At 40.7% G+C, this 20,670-nt stretch overlaps 1 protein-coding gene across 3 annotated transcripts in view; it reads left to right on the forward strand.

Moving 5' to 3' along the window:
- Window positions 1-18,210, forward strand: part of LOC114471231 (cytochrome P450 3A30-like) — a 26,151-nt gene extending 7,941 nt beyond the window's left edge. For 2 of the 3 annotated variants that reach the window (XM_028459912.1, XM_028459904.1), the window contains exons 4-15: window positions 195-247; window positions 442-541; window positions 13,608-13,721; window positions 13,814-13,902; window positions 14,357-14,499; window positions 14,574-14,698; window positions 15,437-15,512; window positions 15,638-15,798; window positions 15,900-15,967; window positions 16,246-16,404; window positions 17,558-17,720; window positions 17,793-18,210. In XM_028459912.1, the coding sequence (XP_028315713.1) occupies window positions 195-247; window positions 442-541; window positions 13,608-13,721; window positions 13,814-13,902; window positions 14,357-14,499; window positions 14,574-14,698; window positions 15,437-15,512; window positions 15,638-15,798; window positions 15,900-15,967; window positions 16,246-16,404; window positions 17,558-17,720; window positions 17,793-17,900 (1,359 nt within the window). In that variant the 3' untranslated portion in view covers window positions 17,901-18,210. The remainder of the gene's footprint in view (window positions 1-194; window positions 248-441; window positions 542-13,607; window positions 13,722-13,813; window positions 13,903-14,356; window positions 14,500-14,573; window positions 14,699-15,436; window positions 15,513-15,637; window positions 15,799-15,899; window positions 15,968-16,245; window positions 16,405-17,557; window positions 17,721-17,792) is intronic. The other variant, XM_028459920.1, reaches the window with a different exon arrangement.
- Window positions 18,211-20,670: the final 2,460 nt, after the last annotated feature.

The following is a 20,670-nucleotide window of genomic DNA, read 5'->3' on the forward strand; positions in this document are numbered from 1 at the left end:
TTTGATATTTCTGTATTTGTGTTTTGGTTTTAAGTCAGCAAAACAAAATAACTACATTGTTTATTTGGTTTTAAAATGGAATAACTAAAAAACAAAGGGTACACGGATTCAATGCAAACAGCCTGTGTTTTGAGTAAGATTATTGGAGGAGTTTGAACAACTGTAAAGTACTTTCTCTTTGATTTTTGCTTCAGGTTTATTACCTGGCTGACGCTGTGTGTGCTCAGAAATATGGGAAAATATGGGGGTGAGTTGCAGTGTTTAAACATTACAATTAGCTGTAAGAACCGTATAGATCCGCTGTATTATCACCTTGACTTTTAACACCTTACCTTTTGTTCCTTGTGTCCACACTAGCAGATGCAACTGTACCTTCTTTTACACAGGAGAAGTTGTTACATGAAGTCCTAATGAAAACTTGTATTTTCTGCTATTTTTCAGCATGTATGAGCTGAGGAAACCCATACTGGCTGTGATGGATCCAGACATGATAAAAACTATCCTGGTGAAAGAGTGCTTCACCTACTTCACCAACAGGAGGGTGAGATTGATAAGACATGATTAATGGAGCATGTAAACCATGAAGCGATGACCCCTGGTTAAGGGGTTAATTAGATCGTTAAGGATTAAAACATGACGTCAATCGTAGAACCATCTGTAGCTCACATTTTAACCCTTGCAGCGCCGTGTCTGCGTCATGTCTATGGTCCATACACAGCACATCCAAAGATTTTTTTTTTCTGCCAAATCACACCGTTTGCTAGTCAGCATGTCAGCATTACAGACACTGAAGACTTATTAAGCACTTAAACAGGGCAGAAGTCCGCTCCACTCGCCTGTTTTCTAGAGTTTTAGCCTCTGAAAAGTCACTTTCTGAGCAACTCTACACAAACAGGCTGATTTGCAGCCTACTTATGCATATTCATGAGTGGGGGCGTGTTTATAGACAGACCACTGACTTACTCCTCCCCACGTCCTCCTCCCACTCACTCCATAGCCTCTAACTAATGATTGAGGGAATCAATGAAACACTTTGGGCATGTGTATGAAGCTCAAATAGCACATTTATGATATTTAAAGCACAGAAAACTTGATTTAGCTTAACATGGGCCATTTAAAGTGACAGTGTCCCGAATGTGATTTACTTTAAAAAGTAATTTCAACAACTCAGAGCTGCCCTAAAAAAAAGCAACACTACAGAATATAATCACACATTTCAACTTTAATGAAGGAAAAAGTCAAAAGTGGCACAAAAGGTTGATATTGTGCTGGTAGTGATTAATAAAAAGGTCTTTGTGGCATTTTTCTCCACTGACATTATTGCTTTTCTTGTAAAGCTATTGAAAAACATAAATGGGGTTTATATCGCCTATAACCATTTTGAGGAGATGAATATTGATCCATATCACCCAGGCCCAATGTAACCAAAGTAGTAACGTTTTATCTTGTAAAGGATATGATTGTCTAATCTGTGTGAAATGAGGCGTTCAAACACTGCTTGAAGTAGGATTTTATTAACATAAGCGTGTTACCTCAAAAAGAAATGGACATCACTAGACTGATTTGCTGCCTTGTTGTGTTGCTAATGCTACACCACTTTAGTTAAATAAAGTAAAAAGACTGTGTGATTGAAATAATTTGTCAGCCTTTTTGTTTGATGTTAATTGTTCTTGGAACCAGTTTGATAAAAGGCTTACATACATTTTTGAAAATTATCTTTTCAAATGATTGTTTTATTCTTTTTTTCCATTTAGGGCAGTGATTTTAGGAAGGTGAATTGGTTTGTTTTGTTAGTAAATACAGTAACTTTAAAATAGTCTAAATGTTTTGAATGAAAAAAAGTGTGATAAACACATGATCGTGATTTTACAAAAAAAAATTGTGATATTATATTTTTCCCATATCACCCACCCCTACCCCTGGTTGGTAAGTGAAAGTCATTATTAGTGCAATAGCAGTTATTAAATTATGTTTGTGATGAGATAATACAGATTCAAAAAACTCAATTCTTATGCACATGGTGAGGCATTGCCTTGAAAACAAGAGCTCCTCATACATCTTTTGTTGTCCCATACTTTTTCTCACATATGCATTTTGTTGTGTATGTGTATATAGGTATATACTGTATATACCTTTTGATTTAGAAGTGAGACCTGGCAGTGTAGAAATTTGTGAAATTTCACTTTCAAAGAAACACATAGACCTACACATCGGAGGATTGTGTGTGATAATATTTCCCAATAGTCCAGGAATAGCAAAAAGGTTGCAGCACCTAAAAAACACGACTTGCTTGAATTAGAAAAATCCCAGTTTTATTCATTCTTTTGTATGCATGTACATCCCTGTGTGAAGCCTTTGTGTGGAAGAAATCTAAAGTTGTTAAATCCCAACCCCTCTCCGTGTTCTGTTAGTTTATTTAACCATACTGATTTTACCATAATGCTACTACTACTTACAACAACAATAATAATAATGGCAATATTAATGAACCAAAACATGACACGAGATATACACATCAGCATTATAAATGGTCATAAAAGTATCAAAAGCCATTGACGAATCAAAAAAGGACGCACAAGGCTGTTTTCTGTCTTTAATTTTACATAAGTAGTTACATCACCACCCTTTTTGTCCAACTTGAGAAGCTTATCTTACAGTATTATGTATTTTTTAGTAATGAACTTGGTTTACTATGTTTGTAAAATTGCAACAATATCTGCACCTGGCACAAATCTTGACCATTTACATGTAAGAAAGCACCGACCATTAAGATGAACAATCTTTAATACAGATTTTTTCTGAAGACGTCACATTTCAGGGTCAGGATTCGATAAAATATAATTAGATAAGAGTAAAAATGAAGCAATCAACAGTCTTGGGGACATTACATTTAGATGGTTCCAGCAGAGCTTCTTACAGAAGATGAGGCAATTATGTTAAGATAAAAGGCTTTGTAGATGTGTTAGGTCTCTTGGCAGAGGACTTGGTACACCCATTAGCAAAGTACAACCTGATAAAGACATTATTATTTTTTATTTTTTTTGTAATTAAAGTTTTTTTTTTTTATTGAACATTTTCTTGGTACATTACAAAATCACATTCCACACTCAATAAGGCGGCTGTACGTATCCATAGATAAATTCATGGATGGGGGCTTTCTCACAAGGTAAAAATAATAATAAATCACTATACTAATGGGCGGAATTAGGCAGATATGGAATCACGTCTCATCCTGACTTGTATTTATAGTACTGTAGGACCAAAATGTGTCCCAAGCTGATGTGCTGTCCTTATTTTTTAATCTATTTAGCATGCATTCACATGAGGCCATTTTTGTTATCATGTTTGCCCATTCCTTAATATGTGGGGCGATTGGAGTTTTCCAATGTTTAAGGATAACCCTGGCTGCCACTGATACCCCAACCATAATAATTGAAAATTTCCCTATTGATATATTAGTTATCCTCCCTTTATCACCCAGTAAACACAATCCAGGACAAAATGGTACAGGCTTTCCCGACCATTCACTAAGGACATGGATGACCTCCACCCAAAAGTGTTGAATAATTGGGCATTCCCACAAACAATGCATAAGGTTAGCAGCATCATTCTGACATTTCCAACACATAAGACTTGCCCCATGTAATCTAACTGGAGTCCAATAATACCTTTGCAATATCTTATATTGTGTAAGTTTACTTTTACATTCTCTCACAAATTTTCCATTTTCTGATAGAAATGTCCATTCCCACACAGGTTATATCTGTTCATTATATCATTATATGACTTACATATACCATCCAATGAACATATTTTATGATCATACCAACTTTTCCAGTAGACCGGTGCTTTTTCAACACAAATCGCAGGGTTCTGCCACAAGGAGGAGTAAGATTGTTTACAATGTTGTAATTTAAACATCTTGTGGACCTTCATCCAGATTTCCTTTGAATGCAATATAATAGGATTGGAATTTTTATTCGAAATCTGGGAGAGACACTCTATACTTGTGAAGGGGTGGGATAACGATTTCTCAATAATTTCCCAGTCGAATTGATCATGTCCTGTGTTTAGATAACTTGATTCTTGGCCTTTTCCCTTCCCCTGGAAAATGTTTAACCATCACATCATATTGGTTAAATATAGACGATGGTACAGTGATCAGCAGCATCATAAGGGGATAATTGAACTGTGGTGAAACAACCATTTTGATCACATTCACTTTTCGCCAAACTGTCAGCTTGAGTCTTTCTCATTTGTCAAGGTTAACTTTAATCTTTTGCAAAATTGGCTCTAAATTTAGTGTTGGCATTTTTTCCAGCTCCCTACTCAATTTAATACCATCCATCCATCCATCCATCCATTTTCATACCCGCTTGTTCCCGTTTAACAGGGTCGCGGGGGTCTGCCGGTGCCAATCTCCGGCTCTCATAGGGCGCTTGGCGGGGGTACACCCTGGACAGGGCGCCAGTCCATCACAGGGCAACAGAGACACAGACACAGACAATTCACATTCACTCTCTCATTCACTCCTATGGGCAATTTAGAGACTCCAATCAACCTTACAGTCATGTTTTTGGATTGTGGGAGGAAGCCGGAGTACCCGGAGGAAACCCACGCAGCACGGGGAGAACATGCAAACTCCACACAGAAAGGACCCAAGTGTCCACCCCAGGGCTTGAACCCAGGACCTTCTTGCTGTGAGGCGGACGTGCTAACCACTAAGCCACCGTGCGCCTTCAATTTAATACCCAGATAATTAATTCCATTCGGAATCCATTTAAACCCAAATTTTCCCGTAACATTTCCACTATAAATTCCTGATATAGGCATTGCCTCTGATTTGGCCCAATTGATTTTGTATCTTGAAACTTTGGAATAAGATTGTATTACATCCATTAAATGAGGTATTGAGTAACTTTCCTCCAATAGGACTAAAATATCATCTGCGTAAAGCAGCAGCTTGTGTTGTTTACCACCTTCTTCTAATCCCTTTATATCTAATTTTCCTCTTATGACGATAGCCAGTGGTTCCAGCGAGATATTAACCAATAAAGGTGAAAGAGGGCACCCCTGTCTCATAGCTCTCCTTAAAGGCGACCGTGGATCACGTGGTAGAGGGTTGTCTTCTGATCGAGAGGTTGGGGGTTCGATCCCAGTACCTGGCTATGTGTCGAAGTGTCCTTGGGCAAGACACTGAACCCTAAGTTGCTCCCAGTGGTCGACTAGCGCCTTGCATGGCAGTCCTGTCCCACTGGTGTGTGAATGTGAGAGTGATTGGGTGAATGAGCTGATATGTAAAGCGCTTTGAGACTGCTTCAGTGTGGTGATAAAGCGCTATATAAAATCTAGTCCAGTCCAAAGCAAAGAAAGGTGACACAATGCCATTAGTTATAATTGATGCTTTAGGACTTTTATACAACATTTTGACCCAAGTGATGAATGAAGTTGAGAATCCAAAATTGAGCAAGGCAGCAAATAAAAAGTCCCACTGAACACGGTCAAAAGCCTTCTTCGCATCAAGGGAGAGGGCGACTATCGGACTACTTTTCTCACAATTGAGACTTATTAAATGCAGTAGTCTTCTCATATTATCTGTTGAAGATCTGTTTTTCATGAATCCTACTTGATCTGTGTATGTGATATTTGCTAAAACTTTCTCCAAACGGGTTGCTAATATTTTGGTCAGGATCTTAAAACCTACATTTAGTAGGCTAATAGGCCGATATTTGGAGGGCTGTAACGGGTCTCTATCCTTCTTTGGTATAACTGTAATTAAAGCCTCATCAAAAGTTGGGGGAAGACATTGCAATCCAAAGGCGTCATTAAATACCTATTTTAATACTGGAGCTAAGACATCTATAAGTCTTTTATAGTATTGTATAGAAAATCCGTCAAGCCCTGGTGACTTTCCATTCTTCATACCGTAACCGGACCATCCAAGAGTTTAGCCTCATCAGGTGACAACTTGGTCATATCAACATGAGTAAAGAAGTTCGCCGGTTCTTTGTTATCAGGGTAAGACTCTGGAGTATATAAGGCTTGATAATAGTCAAATAAAACCCCATTAATTTCTTTAGAGTCAGTGACAATTGCGTCCCTCTTTTTAATGGCAGGTATCAAATTTCCCTGTTTTTTCACCCCCTTCAAAAAAGGATGTCCCCAACCTAAATAAGGCATATTGAACTTTATTATTATATATTTCCTGAGGTTAAAATTTAAATTTACAAATGTCCTGATATTTTTTATTTGAAAAGCAACCAGCCAACTCCCTCTCACGTACTATAATTATACTCTCTAATTCCTTTATTCTTCTCAGATCTTCCTTCTTTTTCTTGGATGTGTATGCTATAATTTTACCCCGAATATATGCTTTTGAGGCTTCCCATTCAATTGCCCTTTTGGAGGTGCTACCTATATTGATTTCCAAAAAGGATTTTAAATCTTCCTCCAAAGACAAACAAAACGTTTCATTAAGCATCAGGGATATATTCAATCTCCATCTGCCCCTCTTTTCTGAATCATCGTTTATATAAATTCCCAATTCTACAGGCGCGTGATCAGACAGAGCAATAGCATTCATTTTACAATTCAGTACTTGTTTGGTTGTATTATTTGACATCAAAAACATATCAATTCTTGAGTACGACTTATGAAAATGTGAGAAAAACGTATATTCTCTTTAAGAGGGATTTGTCAAGCGCCAGATGTCAACCAAATTATTGTCTTCACTTAACATATGAATAGCAGCTCTGTCTTTCGGCATTGTTGGGCCAGTAAGGGTACTTCAATCTATAAATCTATCCCATACTTGATTAAAATCCCCTGCCAAAACAATATCCCCTTCCATTTATCCCACTGTTTTGTTCACAACATGGAAAAAGTTGGGATCACTTATAGTTGGTGCATAAATATTACACAAAATAAAATTTTTGCCATTCATTTTAGCCTATAAGCAGATCATCCTACCCTCACTATCTTTTGCTTGTTTAACTAGAGTGAATATGTTTACTAAAATAGCCACCCCATTGCCCTTACTCGAAAATGAACTATGAAAAACATGTCCCACCCATCCAAACTTTAGCTTCAAGGCTTCCTCTCCATTAAAATGTGACTCCTGGATAAATACACTATCTGCTTTATTGTGTTTGACGTATGTCATCACTTTTCCTCTTTTTGCAGGATTTCCACACCCCTTTACATTCCAACTTATAAGCTTCATGTAGTTTTGCGCCATCTAGAATAAAATCAAATAAGACATCAGAACAAAATAACCCCCAATCCATGCAACAATATTTTTCTCTCACAGGTCGCTCCATAACAGCCAAGTATGTGTTTGTATAAAACATTAATCATGAACTTAGAATGTCCCCCTAAAACTGAAACAGGGAGACCTGGTCATCTCCTGGCCTGGTAGAAGAACACAAAAAACAAATGAAAAAGTATAAACATAACTAGTTAAGGTCCGCGGGATATTCCTCCCAGCCGAGTGTCCTCTCGGCTGCTGGTTGCTAGGCGACAGCCTAGCACCGAGCACCGAGTCCCTGGATTAGTGATGGTATTCGTGATTTGAAGAGACTATGTCGAAAAACTGAGCGTCTGTGGAAGTCTTCCAAACTTGAGGTTCATAGGTTGCATCTGAGGGAACTTATGTCTTCTTTAAACGAAATTATAAAAATGCCAGATCTGACTACTTTCGTCAGCTGATCACTTTGAACAAGAAAAAACCTCAAGTATTGTTTGATACTATCAACTCTATTGTATGTCCTGCTGCTCCTCTTACACCTGTGTTCTGTAAAGCTGACAGCAATGATTTCCTAAACTATTTTATCGATAAACTCCAGGATATCAATGATAATCTTCCTTTGCTCTCGTTCTGCACACCTGGTGCTGTTGAGCTTGTTTCCCACGAGTGGTCCTCTTTTAGCCTTGTAACACAGGCCGATGTCTCATCTATGGTAACCAAAATGAAGCCCTCTTTCTGTGTGTCTGATGTTCTGCCCTGTAGATTTTTTGTAAAAGTCTTTGATGTCATTGGCCCGTGGGATACCGATCTGATCAACCTTTCCCTGTCAACTGGTGTTTTCCCCAGTTCTTTCAAACACGCAACTGTAGAACCACTTCTCAAAAAGCCCAATCTGGACCCAGCAGATTTAAAAAACTTCAGGCCCATTTCTAAACTTCCGTTTTTGTCCAAAGTGTTGGAGAAGGTGGTCTCTGATCAGTTAGTACCCTTCTTGGAGAAACACAACATTTTCGACACTTTTCAGTCCGGTTTCCGTAAGAATCACTCCACGGAAACCGCCCTGCTTAAAGTGTCCAGTGATATTATGATGTCCGCGGACTCTGGAAAATGTGCTGTTCTTGTGTTGTTAGATCTCTCGTCAGCATTTGACACTGTGAATCATCAAACCATGTTGACAAGACTGCGTGACCTGGTTGGAATGTCTGGACCAGTCTTGGAGTGGTTCTCCTCGTATTTGTCGGGGAGGAGTTTTAGTGTCTATGCAAATGAGTTCCTGTCTGACCCTGCTGATTTGCTGTGTGGGGTTCCCCAGGGCTCTGTTTTGGGCCCGATTTTGTTTTTACTCTATATCCTTCCATTAGGGAAAATGATCCAGACCTTTGATGATGTTTCCTACCATTTGTTTGCGGATGATATTCACCTTTACTGCTCTTTTAAGCCCTCTGAGATCCAGAAATTAAGCTCTCTGCTGAAATGTCTTGCGCAAGTTAAACAATGGCTCGGTGCAAATTCCCTACAACTAAACCCAGACAAAACGGAGGTACTGGTGTTTGCCCCTGATGACGCTATACCAGGGATTCACCAGTATTTGGGCGACCTGAGTTTGTCTGCTAAAACAAGCCTTAGAAATCTTGGCATTATCTTTGACAAAGCAATGTCATTAGAGCACCACTCTAAACTGTTGACAAGGAACTGTTTTTACCAACTGAGGAAAATCTCTAAACTACGTTCACTTGTGTCCAGAGATGATCTTGAGATGATTATCCACGCCTTTGTGTCTTCCCGTTTAGACTATTGTAACAGCTTATTTTCCTGTCTAAACAAAAAGGCGCTGTCTCGTCTTCAGCAGGTACAAAACTCTGCGGCGAGGTTACTGACTCGCACAAACAAAAGGGCCCATATTACTCCCATTCTAAAAGCCCTTCATTGGCTCCCAGTCACTTTTCGTTTCAATTTTAAAATTCTGGTGCTGACCTTCAGAGCCTTGCATGGTCAGGCTCCCTCCTACATTAGAGACTTGTTGTGTCCTTATACTCCCTCCCGGAGGCTGAGGTCCCAGGATCAGAACCTGCTCATGGTCCCCCGTACCTGTTACAAGACCAGAGGAGATCGCTCCTTCCAGGCGGTCGCGCCAACGCTCTGGAACGATCTTCCGTTTTCCTTGCGTTTGCTTGATTCCGTTGATGCTTTTAAGAGCCAACTGAAAACCTATTTGTTTCAGAAAGCATTTTAAAATTCCAGTGATAAAGGGTTGTTTTATGACCATCATATTTTTGTGACTGTAACTGTAATTTGTATTGTATTGTATGCGCTGTATGTATTGTGAAGCATTTTGTGACTCCTGTCTGTAAAAGGTGCTATATAAATAAATATTACTTACTTACTTACTTACTGTGTCAGCCCCCACCCCCGCGTAAGTTTCTCTCATTTTCCACTTTTAAACAGTCAATATCGTCCCGTACCTCTCATTACTTGTTGCAGTGTCGGCTGATGAAGCATTCAGCCTCCTCACCTCGGCTGACCCTCGTTGGGCACAGGGGCCAGAACTCTGTGTAGTCGCTCGATCTCCAACTCCGCTTCGGGGATGATGCCCAGTCTCTCACTCAGTACTCTTTTAACACACACCTCAAGCGTACCATCAGTGCCGTAGGTCTCTTTGAGGCCAACCAAGCGAACATTATTCCTTTTGCTGTGATTTTCAAGCGCCAGTACATGGTCCCACAGTGCGCTCACCTTCTTCCCCACATACTCGCTGCCTGTTTCAAGGCCCCCCATCTTATCTTCCAGCTGGGAGATTTGCGCATGTAAAGTTCGAGTAGTAATACAAAAAAGTCACACCTGTGACCCGGGATGATGCCCCGGAAGCAATATATCCCTGCGTCCCCCGTGACTCTGTTCCTACAGAATCTTCTCGCGGAAACACAAGGATTCTGAGTGACAGAGAAACTCTTGTGGTCATCTGGGATTCATAGAACTTTAGTTACTTACGTAACTTTCATTCTATTTGATCCCTACTGACCGCCAGAGGGCGGTGCCGAAAGCACTGAATGACTAATATTAACGGTCACAAAGAATCCTGAGTACACACCTCACTGAGATGACCCAGGAGATTATTGCAGAAGAACTCAGCCAAGAGGAGAAGGAGTGGCTACATTGAAATTGTAGTATCTGGTGAATGTGCATGGCAAAGCCCACGATGCAGCAGCACAGATATCCTCCAAAGAAACCGCTCTCAAAACCGGCCATAAAGTGGAGACGCTCCTGGTAGAATGGGCCTTAAGACTGGACTACCTCCCAACCGATAGGCGTTGCGAATGATCTCCACAATCCAATTAGACAGACGTTGTTTGCAAAGAGGACATCCAGTCTCAGGGCCACCATAACATAAAAAAGCTGGTCCAAGCAGCGCATACCTCTCGTGGCCTCAACCTATGCCTGCAGCGTCCGCACAGGACACAATGCCAGCCTGTCCCCATGCTCTACTGGAGGAGACCGTGCTAAGTGCAATAGCAGATTATTGTGAGATTGGGATGACACCTGGGGCACAAATGCTGTGTTAGGCCACAAAGTGACATGAAGGCATGTAACTCACAGACCCTTCTGGCAGAAACAATAGCCAGCAAAAAAGCAGTCTTGCATGAAAGCCACTTAAGCTCTGTGCCAAAGGCTCAAAAGGGGGGCTTCATAGGGACTCGAAAACCAAAGACAAGTCCCACACTGGAGCCTGTGTTGCCGTCTGCGGATGCAACCGACAAGCATCCCGCAAAAAGAGACCAAATTTTGGCTTCCAACAGAACAATTGTTGACCATATTATGAGAACATGATATAGCGGCAACATACACTTTTAGGGAAGAGGGAGATCGACCATCATCCAGGAGAGACTGAAGGAACTCCAGAACAACGGGAATTGAACAGGAGACTGAATCTTCACTGTGGGCAGAGCACCCCTGAGAAAACAGTTTCCACCAATTCTCATATTGGCGGCGAGTAGAGATTGCCCTCACATTCAAGATGGTCCGACTAACAGAATCAGTCAACCACAGTGCGGGCCGTCCAACGGCCAGAGCTACAGCTGAAGGTGGTGGGATGCCAAATCTGAACCCTTAATTGCAACGGCACATCTGTCCTGGCTGGGAGCTGCCATGGCGTGCCGCGGCAGAGACTGTGCAGCAACGGGAACCATATCTGCCCCGGCCAGTACGGGGCCACCATCAACAACCGGTGACCCTCCTGGAAAACCTTCTGAAGTGTTGGCCAAATCAGAGAAAAAGGGGAAAAAGCATACAAGAGTCACTGAGGCCACGGATGTGCCAACGCATCCCAACCCAGGGGACCTGGTACCCCCTTGAAAGAGAACCACAGAGGCAATGAGTGGATTCCACTGAGGCAAACAAATCCACCTCTGCCCGACCAAACAGGTACCAAATATTGTGCACCAACGTTGGGTGGAGGATCACTCCCCTGGCAGGAGCTTCCAGTGGGAAAGGGAGTCTGCAATCTGATTGCAGTCTCCTGGTAGATACACCATTCACATGGTGGAGAGACACCCATAGAAGTTGTGCTGACCGGGTGCCCCCTTGGTGATCGATGTGGTAGACGGTCGAGGTGTTGTCTGACTGAACAAGGACGTGTTTTCCTCTTAGGTAAGGCGAAAATGCTGCAGGGCCAAATGAACCGCACGCAACTCCAGTAGATTTATATGTTCGGAGCAGTCTCTCAGAGGGCTATTGGTACATGAAAGTAGGCATTCTTCAAGTCTAATGACGTAAACCACTCTCCCTCTTTGAGTGACTGAAGGACCTCCGCATTGGTGAGCATGTGAAATGGCAGAACTTTCATGTAACGATTGAGCCCCCGTAGGTCCAGAATGGGACGTAATCAGCCAGTTTTCTTGGGGACGTGGAATAGCAGCCTCTGGGTTGCAGCAGAGGATCTACTGCCTCAATTGCACCCTTAGCCAGGAGAGCAGACGGCTCCTGGTCCAGTGCTAGAACCTTCGCTGGGTCTTGAATGACTGTCATTTTAAACCGGCTGGAGTTGTGTGGCAGGTGTTGGAATTGCACTCCGCTGTAATCGTGAGTCAGAGTGGCAACCACAGATAGATAGATAAATACTTTATTGATCCGAAGGAAATTGTGCAGCAGTCTGTTGCTCACATTCACTCAAACAGAGCAGGATCTATAGAATTAAGAATTTAAAGTTAAAAACACATAAAAAAGCAATAAATACATAACATTCCAATAAAAGTTAAGGCACTGTAAGACAATGTTCAAGACATTTCCCTCTCTCCTCCTCTGCTCTTCCTTGAAGTGGCTCTGTTATAAAGCCTGATGGCACAAGGGACAAATTCGTTTTTCAGTCTGTCCTTGGAGCATGCCAGAGAGAGGAATCTGGAGCTCACGGCGCTTCTCTAGCGGGAGAACAACGAGTTAAGGGTGTGGCTCTGATTGGACAGGATAGCCCTATTCTTGGAGAGCGTCCTCTGCTCCACCGCCTTCTCCAATCCAGGCCCAGTCTAACCACCAAACCCGCCTCTTTAATGAGTCGGTTCAGCCTCTGAGTGTCCCTTTGTCTTGCACTGCCTTGCATTGCTTCCGGGGCGTCATCCCGGGTCACAGGTGTGACTTTTTTTGTATTACTACTCGAAATGCTCATGCGCGAAGGGAACATTCAGTGCTTTCAGTACCTCCCTCTGGCGGTCAGTAGGGATGAAATACAACAGAAACTAAAAAATATATAAGAAAAGTACAATTAAAAGATTAACAAAAAAATCTGACCAAACTTGTGAAAGAACAAAATGACTGAACAAGCTAAACTTACTTCCAAAACCTAACATGATGGTTGGGGAGAGGCAAAACGTGAACAAACCCTTACTCAGTGCTCAGACAATCCCTAAGTAGTAGAGGTGTTGTGGCGGTTTTGAATCGAATGAGATGGGCACTCTAATCTAATCATACTCGCTCAGACCTTAGGCTGAACAAAACCTACTTTCGATCAGGTTAGCTGTTCAGCCTAAGTTACCGTGGTGATTTAGCCCCATACGAATTTACCCAGAGTCGTAGTACAGGACATACGGTATAAATCCAGGAAGTTAGAGCGATAAGTGGAAATCCAGCTTTGTAGTACAGGCCCTAAAAGTAAAAGAACACCCAGACAAACAAAGTGGACAAGAGACATGAAGCCAGTTTTTGTACTGTGCTGTTTCTTTAATAAAAAAAGAAGTGCCCGCCTGGTGTTTCATGTGTGTATGTGTAAGAGAGTCATTGTATAAAGCTGAACGATATTTCCATTGTCATATTCACTGCAACTATGGAATTATGGATTCCAGACACAAATGACCAAGTCCATTATATCTTGTAGAACTTCCGTCTGAATGGGGAACTTTATGACGCAGTGTCTATTGCTGAGGACAATCAGTGGAGACGGATTCGTTCCCTCATCACTCCCTCCTTCACTTCTGGGCGTGTAAAAGAGGTGTTGACATTATATCTGCACAGTGGAGCCAGCATCTAGTCTTTACAAAGTATTTAATTCCCTCTCTCTCCCTCTCTCTCTCTTTCTCTAAGATGTTCGTCCTCATGAAGCATCATTCCGCCAGACTTACAGAGAACCTGCAGACCAAGGCGGAACAAGATGAAGTTATTTGCATTAAAGAGTGAGTGGTTTCACACAAGCGCATGACCAATATTTAACATAAAAACTATACAAAAGATAGGGATTTTATCAGGTAATGTGTCCATCTGTTGTAGATCCTACCTTGTAACCCTTTTAATTCAACACAATTAAAAAAAAAAAAAGCAGAATTGTTAGACAAAAAGATGAGCTGCAAGCTCGCCATCAAGTTTAAATTACCATACAACATTTTGATAGACGAGTAAACACACTGAAGGTTCCAATGTGTGTCAAGATCAAGGTCATTTTCTATAATAAAATGGAAAAACTGTGTTGATGATGTGTTAGAAACTGGTGAAAACAATACAGTAGGTGATAGAAAGTCCCAACGGTAAAATCCAGCAAAACATAGACTTAACAGCTGGGCAAATTTTTTTTTAAACAGAGACACATTAGCCTTCCAATTATACCTGCTGGTTGTGACGTGTGTATTCCAGCTACTTTGGAGCGTACAGTTTGGATGTGATGGCCAGCTGTGCTTTAAGCGTGGATCTGGACTCCTTCAAAGACCCTTCAGGTCCTTTCAGCACTCATGCTGGAAAGCTGTTCCAGTTCTCCGTTCTTCTTTTCTTGTTTCAAGGTGCTGCTTGGCATATCATGTCTTGATTGGCCAACTTTGTTATAAAATTAAATACAAAGTTTTATCCTTTTCAGGATTCTTTCCTTTCTTCATTCCTCTGTTGAACTTACTGGGCGCCTCGCTGTTCAACAAGTCGGCAAGTGCCTTCTTTAAGACAGTTGTGGAGAACATGCGAGCTGAACGCAACAACTCGTCCAAGGTATGAGAACAGAGAGCTGATATTGTTGTCATCAAACAGGGAATGCCATGGTCACTACTCCTTTAACATGACAACCAGAGAAAGACGGACTCTCATTTACATGCTTTTAAACCTATAGTCAAATAAGGGCTCATATAAAACGACCATGTTGTTAGTAGCTGTGATGTTTCTTAAGTTATACAACCGTTCATTCCGACTAAGTGATTTGATTGGAAAACAGACATTCCAAGTATGTTGGAACTTCTTGCGGATCATATCACTCCGCTGTACAGCTGATCTAAATACTGTTAATTACCATTACATTTTGGGCTACACACCACAGTAGACTGTCACTACTTAATCGTCTTCACAGAGGGGTCATTTATCTTTAATGTGCGTTTTCACACCACACAGTGACTCGAGTCACACCCTACTAAAGGAACTGTCTGCTTTGATTTGCACTCTGACTTCAGTCTTTGAGATCATTCGTTTTTGTTTTTCCACCAACACCTACAGTGAATGCTCACAACTAGGGCTGGGATGATACACTGAGTTCTTGTTAATGATACAAAAAGGAAAAAAATATCCCAAAAAATGCAGTTGGAAAAATAGTTACTCTGGGTATGACCTTTTCCAACACAATTGGAATTTTAAAAAGAACAGAACCATCTGGTGTGTTGGAGATTGTGAATTTTTTAAAAATTATTATCCGACTTTGCCTTTGAAGATTTGTATTTCATGGTTTTTTTTTTATTTCAGCATTCAAGAGATGTTTTTCAGTATATGATCAACACCCAAACTGCCAGTCACTACAAAAAAGACAGCCAGAACAGCGGTAACTACACTCATTGGTTACTCATTCACCTATCTACATTGTTGATTATGTATGTGCATATATTTAGATGTAATACTCACTACTTTCCAAATGCCTTTCCTCTCACGGTTTGTTCATTGTAACAGGTCTCACAGATCATGAGATAATTTCTCAAGCTACAATGTTTGTGTTTGCTGGTTACGAAACGAGTTCTGCTACACTGTGTTTCCTTGTCTACTGTTTGGCAAGAAACCCTAAAATTATGAAATGCCTACAGAAAGAGATAGATGCCACTTTTCCAAACAAGGTTAAATAATAATTCTCTGAAAATTTCAATGAATTCTTTTGATTTCAGTGTTTCAGTTTCTGACTTTGCTCACACTAGCTACATGATGTGCTACATCGTAGGATCCAGTTACGTATGAGGCTCTTATGCAGATGGAATACCTGGACAGTGTGGTTAATGAGGGCCTGAGGTAAGGAGCATTAATCTGTGTCACTGCTGGTTTACAAATGCAGATGATCCTTTACTTAGAAACATCTGCGGAGCTCCTCTCAGCATTACCCTGTTCACACTTGCGGCCACTTATAATTGCACAAAAAGTTGATTTGTATTGTTTTTCTATTCCCTGAAACTATTAACACTTAACATTTGGTATAAGCAACACAATTTAAGCAAGATCAACACAATATGAAGGCTTTTGCTCATTGACTGAAGACAACAAATAATATAAGACCCTTGTTTTGTTCATAGACTGTATCCCCCATTGGCACGTCTGGAGCGAATGGCCAAGGAAACTGTTAAGATAAATGGAACGACCATCCCAAAGGGCATGCTTGTTATGGTGCCAGTCTACGCTTTGCATCGCGACTCCGACCTGTGGCCGGAGCCTGAAGAGTTCAAACCTGAAAGGTAGATGCTCTCTCAATTTGACCATAATCTGGTAATCAAGACAAATTTAAAAAGCTAGAGGTTCCAAAATCTCAGTATAATTAGATGTATTATTATTAGTTAGTAATTGCCATTTGCTAACTTGTAACGCTGCCATTCTGCAGGTCTGTGAAGGAATATGCTTCTCAGCTAAAAGTTGTGTTCTGCTGGTGTGGTTTTGACGAGTGTTGCTTCCTCCTACATTGCAACTACCATATTTTTAACAGATAGGACGCTAAAAGTTGAGGGTGCGGGCAATGTGATGGTGCTCTCTGTGTGCATTTTTCAGTCAGTTGGGAGGCAGAATATTACTGACAGTCCCCCCTACAGCTGAATGAATGAACTATAACACGGTGAACTGAACATTCAGAACCGAGCTTCGGATAATGTGGGGAAAGTGAAAACACTCAGGTTTAATAACTCAGGACGGAGGCCGATTGTGGAAGTAAATTGCGTGGGAGCGAATGACAGCAGAAGTACTACCGTTATAGAATATTTGTTTTTATTCATATTAGGTTGAGATTGTATTAAAAATCAAATACCGGTAATAAATTGAAGTTTGTGGAGCGGTGCTAGCTCATATGCATTTACGGTGGGAAGAGCAAATAAAAAGTACAATAAGGTTTAAAATGTAAAATATCTCGACCAGTTTTTAATAGTAGTTAATAACAAATGGCATGAAGTTGTTCAATCACTGCGTTAGGTTTATCAGGACAATAAAAAGCTGTAAATGGACTGATATGTAGACACGGGGCAGTGAGGAGACTACACGTGGAGATGGAAACTTGTCCATTAAAACTGGTCAGAATACGCGTAAATACATGGAAACCTCTGTTAACAGTGGTACAGCAGCCTGCCTACCTGCCCATTCTGATTGGCCGAGTCATTTGAAGGGCACCCTCATCAGCCAATAGGGTGCGGCCAATACAGCGGTGCATTCAATAGCCCGGAAAATACAGTATATGTGAGATGTGTTGAGGACCCTAATTTGTTAAACATCAGGCCATTTCCTATAATCCAACTGACAAAGAGACTTGCTTTTTAAGATTTAGGAACAATCAGAAAAGTATTCGACACTGATTTATAAAATACGCATTTTTCTTTTAAATGCTTTCTCTCTACCCTTATGTTGTAGATTCAGTAAGGAGAACAAGCAGAGCATCAATCCCTACACATACCTGCCATTTGGGATCGGACCAAGGAATTGCTTGGGGATGCGGTTCGCCATGGCATTGGTTAAACTGGCTTTGGTTGAAGTTTTACAGACTTACAGCTTTGAAGTCTGCCAGGAGACAGAGGTAACAGTAATTACACACGATTCTGCTGAAAAACGACATTCCATAGCACTGATCAGTCTGAACCCTTTGCAGATCCCGTTGCAGATGGACCCTCAGGGACTTGTCAAACCTCTTCGACCAATCAAACTAAAGGTTGCTAAAAGATGCACTGAAGCAGCAAACTTGGGCAACTTTGACTAAGACGCTCCGTTCAACATATGTGATGAGAGGTGTATATAAACGGTTTCATTACACTGCATCTACCTAATGAAATAAAATTGAAAAAAATATATATTTTTGACAAACTGCTTTAAAATAAAGAATAGTTGCATTATTAAAATATTTTTTAAACATTATTACCAGAAACAAAACACAAATAAATTAAATATGCTGTTCTTGATTTATCATAGTAGTTACATGATTAAAAGCTCAAAAAGTGCTGTTCATCACTTTTTGATAAAAAAAAAAAAGTGATTATAAGTATAATCTTGCAGTAATAAGATTACTATTGCAACAACCAGGGCTGGAGACTGTGAGTAAAATGGTCGCATATGCAACTATTTTTTTTCAGTGTGTGTGAGTAAAAATTTCATGTCAGTGAAAATCCAAAAGGAGGAAACTTCCTCGTCCTGTTGAGTCTTCCTCCTGTGAATCAGGGTCCAACATAGACACTACATGCGTTGCCATGTCTCCAGACACACATCTGCTGGATCACCAACACTAGAGAGAGACACGGTCCGTGTGGAGTTCACGTACGCTGGGACAAACACACAGCTGCTGCGTCACCAAACACTGGGGACAGACATCTGGGCACGCAGAGCATCAGAGCACATGGGGGGCGCAACGAGCGGATATGGGCACACCAAAGAGGTGGACCTCATCAAAACCAGCATGGAGGGACCAGAACTGATGGACTATGATGCTAGGCCAGATGTTCAGCTGTGATTCTCCCAGGGCAGTGGTTGTGGTTCTGGGGCCTAATGTTGCTCTTTGACTCTCATACAATGGCTCCCTTTGTAAAAAAAAAAACTATTATTTCGATAGTTTATTTTTAAAACCAGAGGCTATTAATGACAAAATCAAGATATAACAATTTGTTAACCTAAAATCAGTAACGGTTGTGTAATGACTCAGCCCCTTCCTACTTCACCTCCTGCAACATCTACAAGCCATCAACTTTCCTTAAGTTTTAAATCCTTGGTAAGCAGTGACGTGCATCAGGATTGGCAAAGTAGGCAGTGCCTGCCCAAGGGTGAATTGATATTTTGATTATTTGTTTTAATTATAATATCATTACAAATTATTTATTTTTCCATTTCCGATAGCCTACAGTACCTATAAGTTTGAAAGTGTCCGCATTTTGTTCGTTTCACAGCCCAAATTACTAAACAGCGCTATTTCCTGTAACAGCTGCAGTCTCACTCCGCTGTAAGGCAGGAGGAGGCCACACCCTCTCCCAAGAGCACATTGTGTTTGCGCATGCCCAGTCAGTTCCCCCAAAATGGAAACCATTTACGTAAAAAGGCAGATCTCTACGCAGCCTTTAGACGTAACCGTGCTATGCTAAATGCTATACGTAAGTTCACAGTGCATTAGTGAATTGATATCACGTGACCGCTGCTGTTGCGTTCTCTCTCGCTCTAGCGAGTGGGCGGGATAACGCTACAGGCAGGATGACAGCGCTAGAGACGATAGAGAAACTTTCTTTAGAGGAAAAACAACAGCTTTTAAAAGATGGGAGACCAACACCTGAGCTACTAGACCTTCAGCAAAGGAAAGGTCAGAAAATTGTTCTTATTTTCTACAGTGAAAGGAAGGATTGACTTTGTGGATGCACCTCACTGAGGCTGTTCCGAGTTGTTGTAATTTTCTCCGTGTTTCCAACACAAACAACGGATGCGCTGCCGTGTCATGAGATATATCTTGTTGGGAGAGTATGGAGGCTATATTAAATAATTGTTTATGTTTCTGTAATGGTGTTTATGTTGTTGATTTTGTTAGATGGCTAAATGCTTGTTCATGTGGATCTTGTTGGGGTTTTTTTTCTTTCTTATTATGAATTTTATATCTTGATAAGTGTATTGAAATGACTGTTGTAAATTGCTTTATACAAATAAAGTTGAATTGAATTAACACTTGCCAGCAGAAACTCATGAAATTGTCATTGGTGGTCTGGATTTGCAACGTGAATACCCAACCCTAGTGGTCACGGCACATCACTGCTGGTAAGATAATTAAACCAACAAAAACACTTCTGGAAGAAAATAGATTTGAATTGTGTGGGAACAGATTAATTTAACCACCAATGAGCCGGTTAAATATACTTGCTTTATGTGTGGCAAGAAATAAACAATTATCATGTGTTACCAAATTCAAGTTACTTTTTGTAAATTTTCAAATGCATAAACTAAAAAAAATGTCTTTATATAACATTGTGTTCATATAAACTGAGATGTGTAAGAATTTGAACATGCAAGATACTGTTTTATTTCTTGATGTCAATTTATAAAGTCAATTAAATCAAACATTATTATATAATGTATAGAATTTATTTCACTGTATTGTCTTTATTGAGAAGGTATTTTTTCGGCTCCAGGAGGACTTTAATCCAGGTGAGATGAGGCAAAATGGCTCCTTTGAGAGTAAAGGTTGCAGACCCCTGACCAGGGGAAGCAGGAGACCCCACTATAAGAGCTGGACCCTCTGAATTGAATTTCATGGAGTGAAGCAATGCAGATGCTAAGTTGGTTATGCTACTGTTAACTTAATTCAAGTACAGCCAGTTAAGTCAACTATTCATCAGCATGCATGGCTTGAAAAAAAAAAAAGGGTGCAACCAAATTCTGTGCTGGTGTGACCAACTGAGAGTTAGTCGCGCCAATGACAATGACATCACTGGAAAGGTTAGTGTAGAGCCCTGACAACACATCATCAGTAGAGTAAAACTATTGTTAATCTAATAAATTGAAGC

The sequence above is a fragment of the Gouania willdenowi genome, chromosome 1, assembly GCF_900634775.1.
Source record: "Gouania willdenowi chromosome 1, fGouWil2.1, whole genome shotgun sequence".
NCBI classification, from domain to species: domain Eukaryota; kingdom Metazoa; phylum Chordata; class Actinopteri; order Blenniiformes; family Gobiesocidae; genus Gouania; species Gouania willdenowi.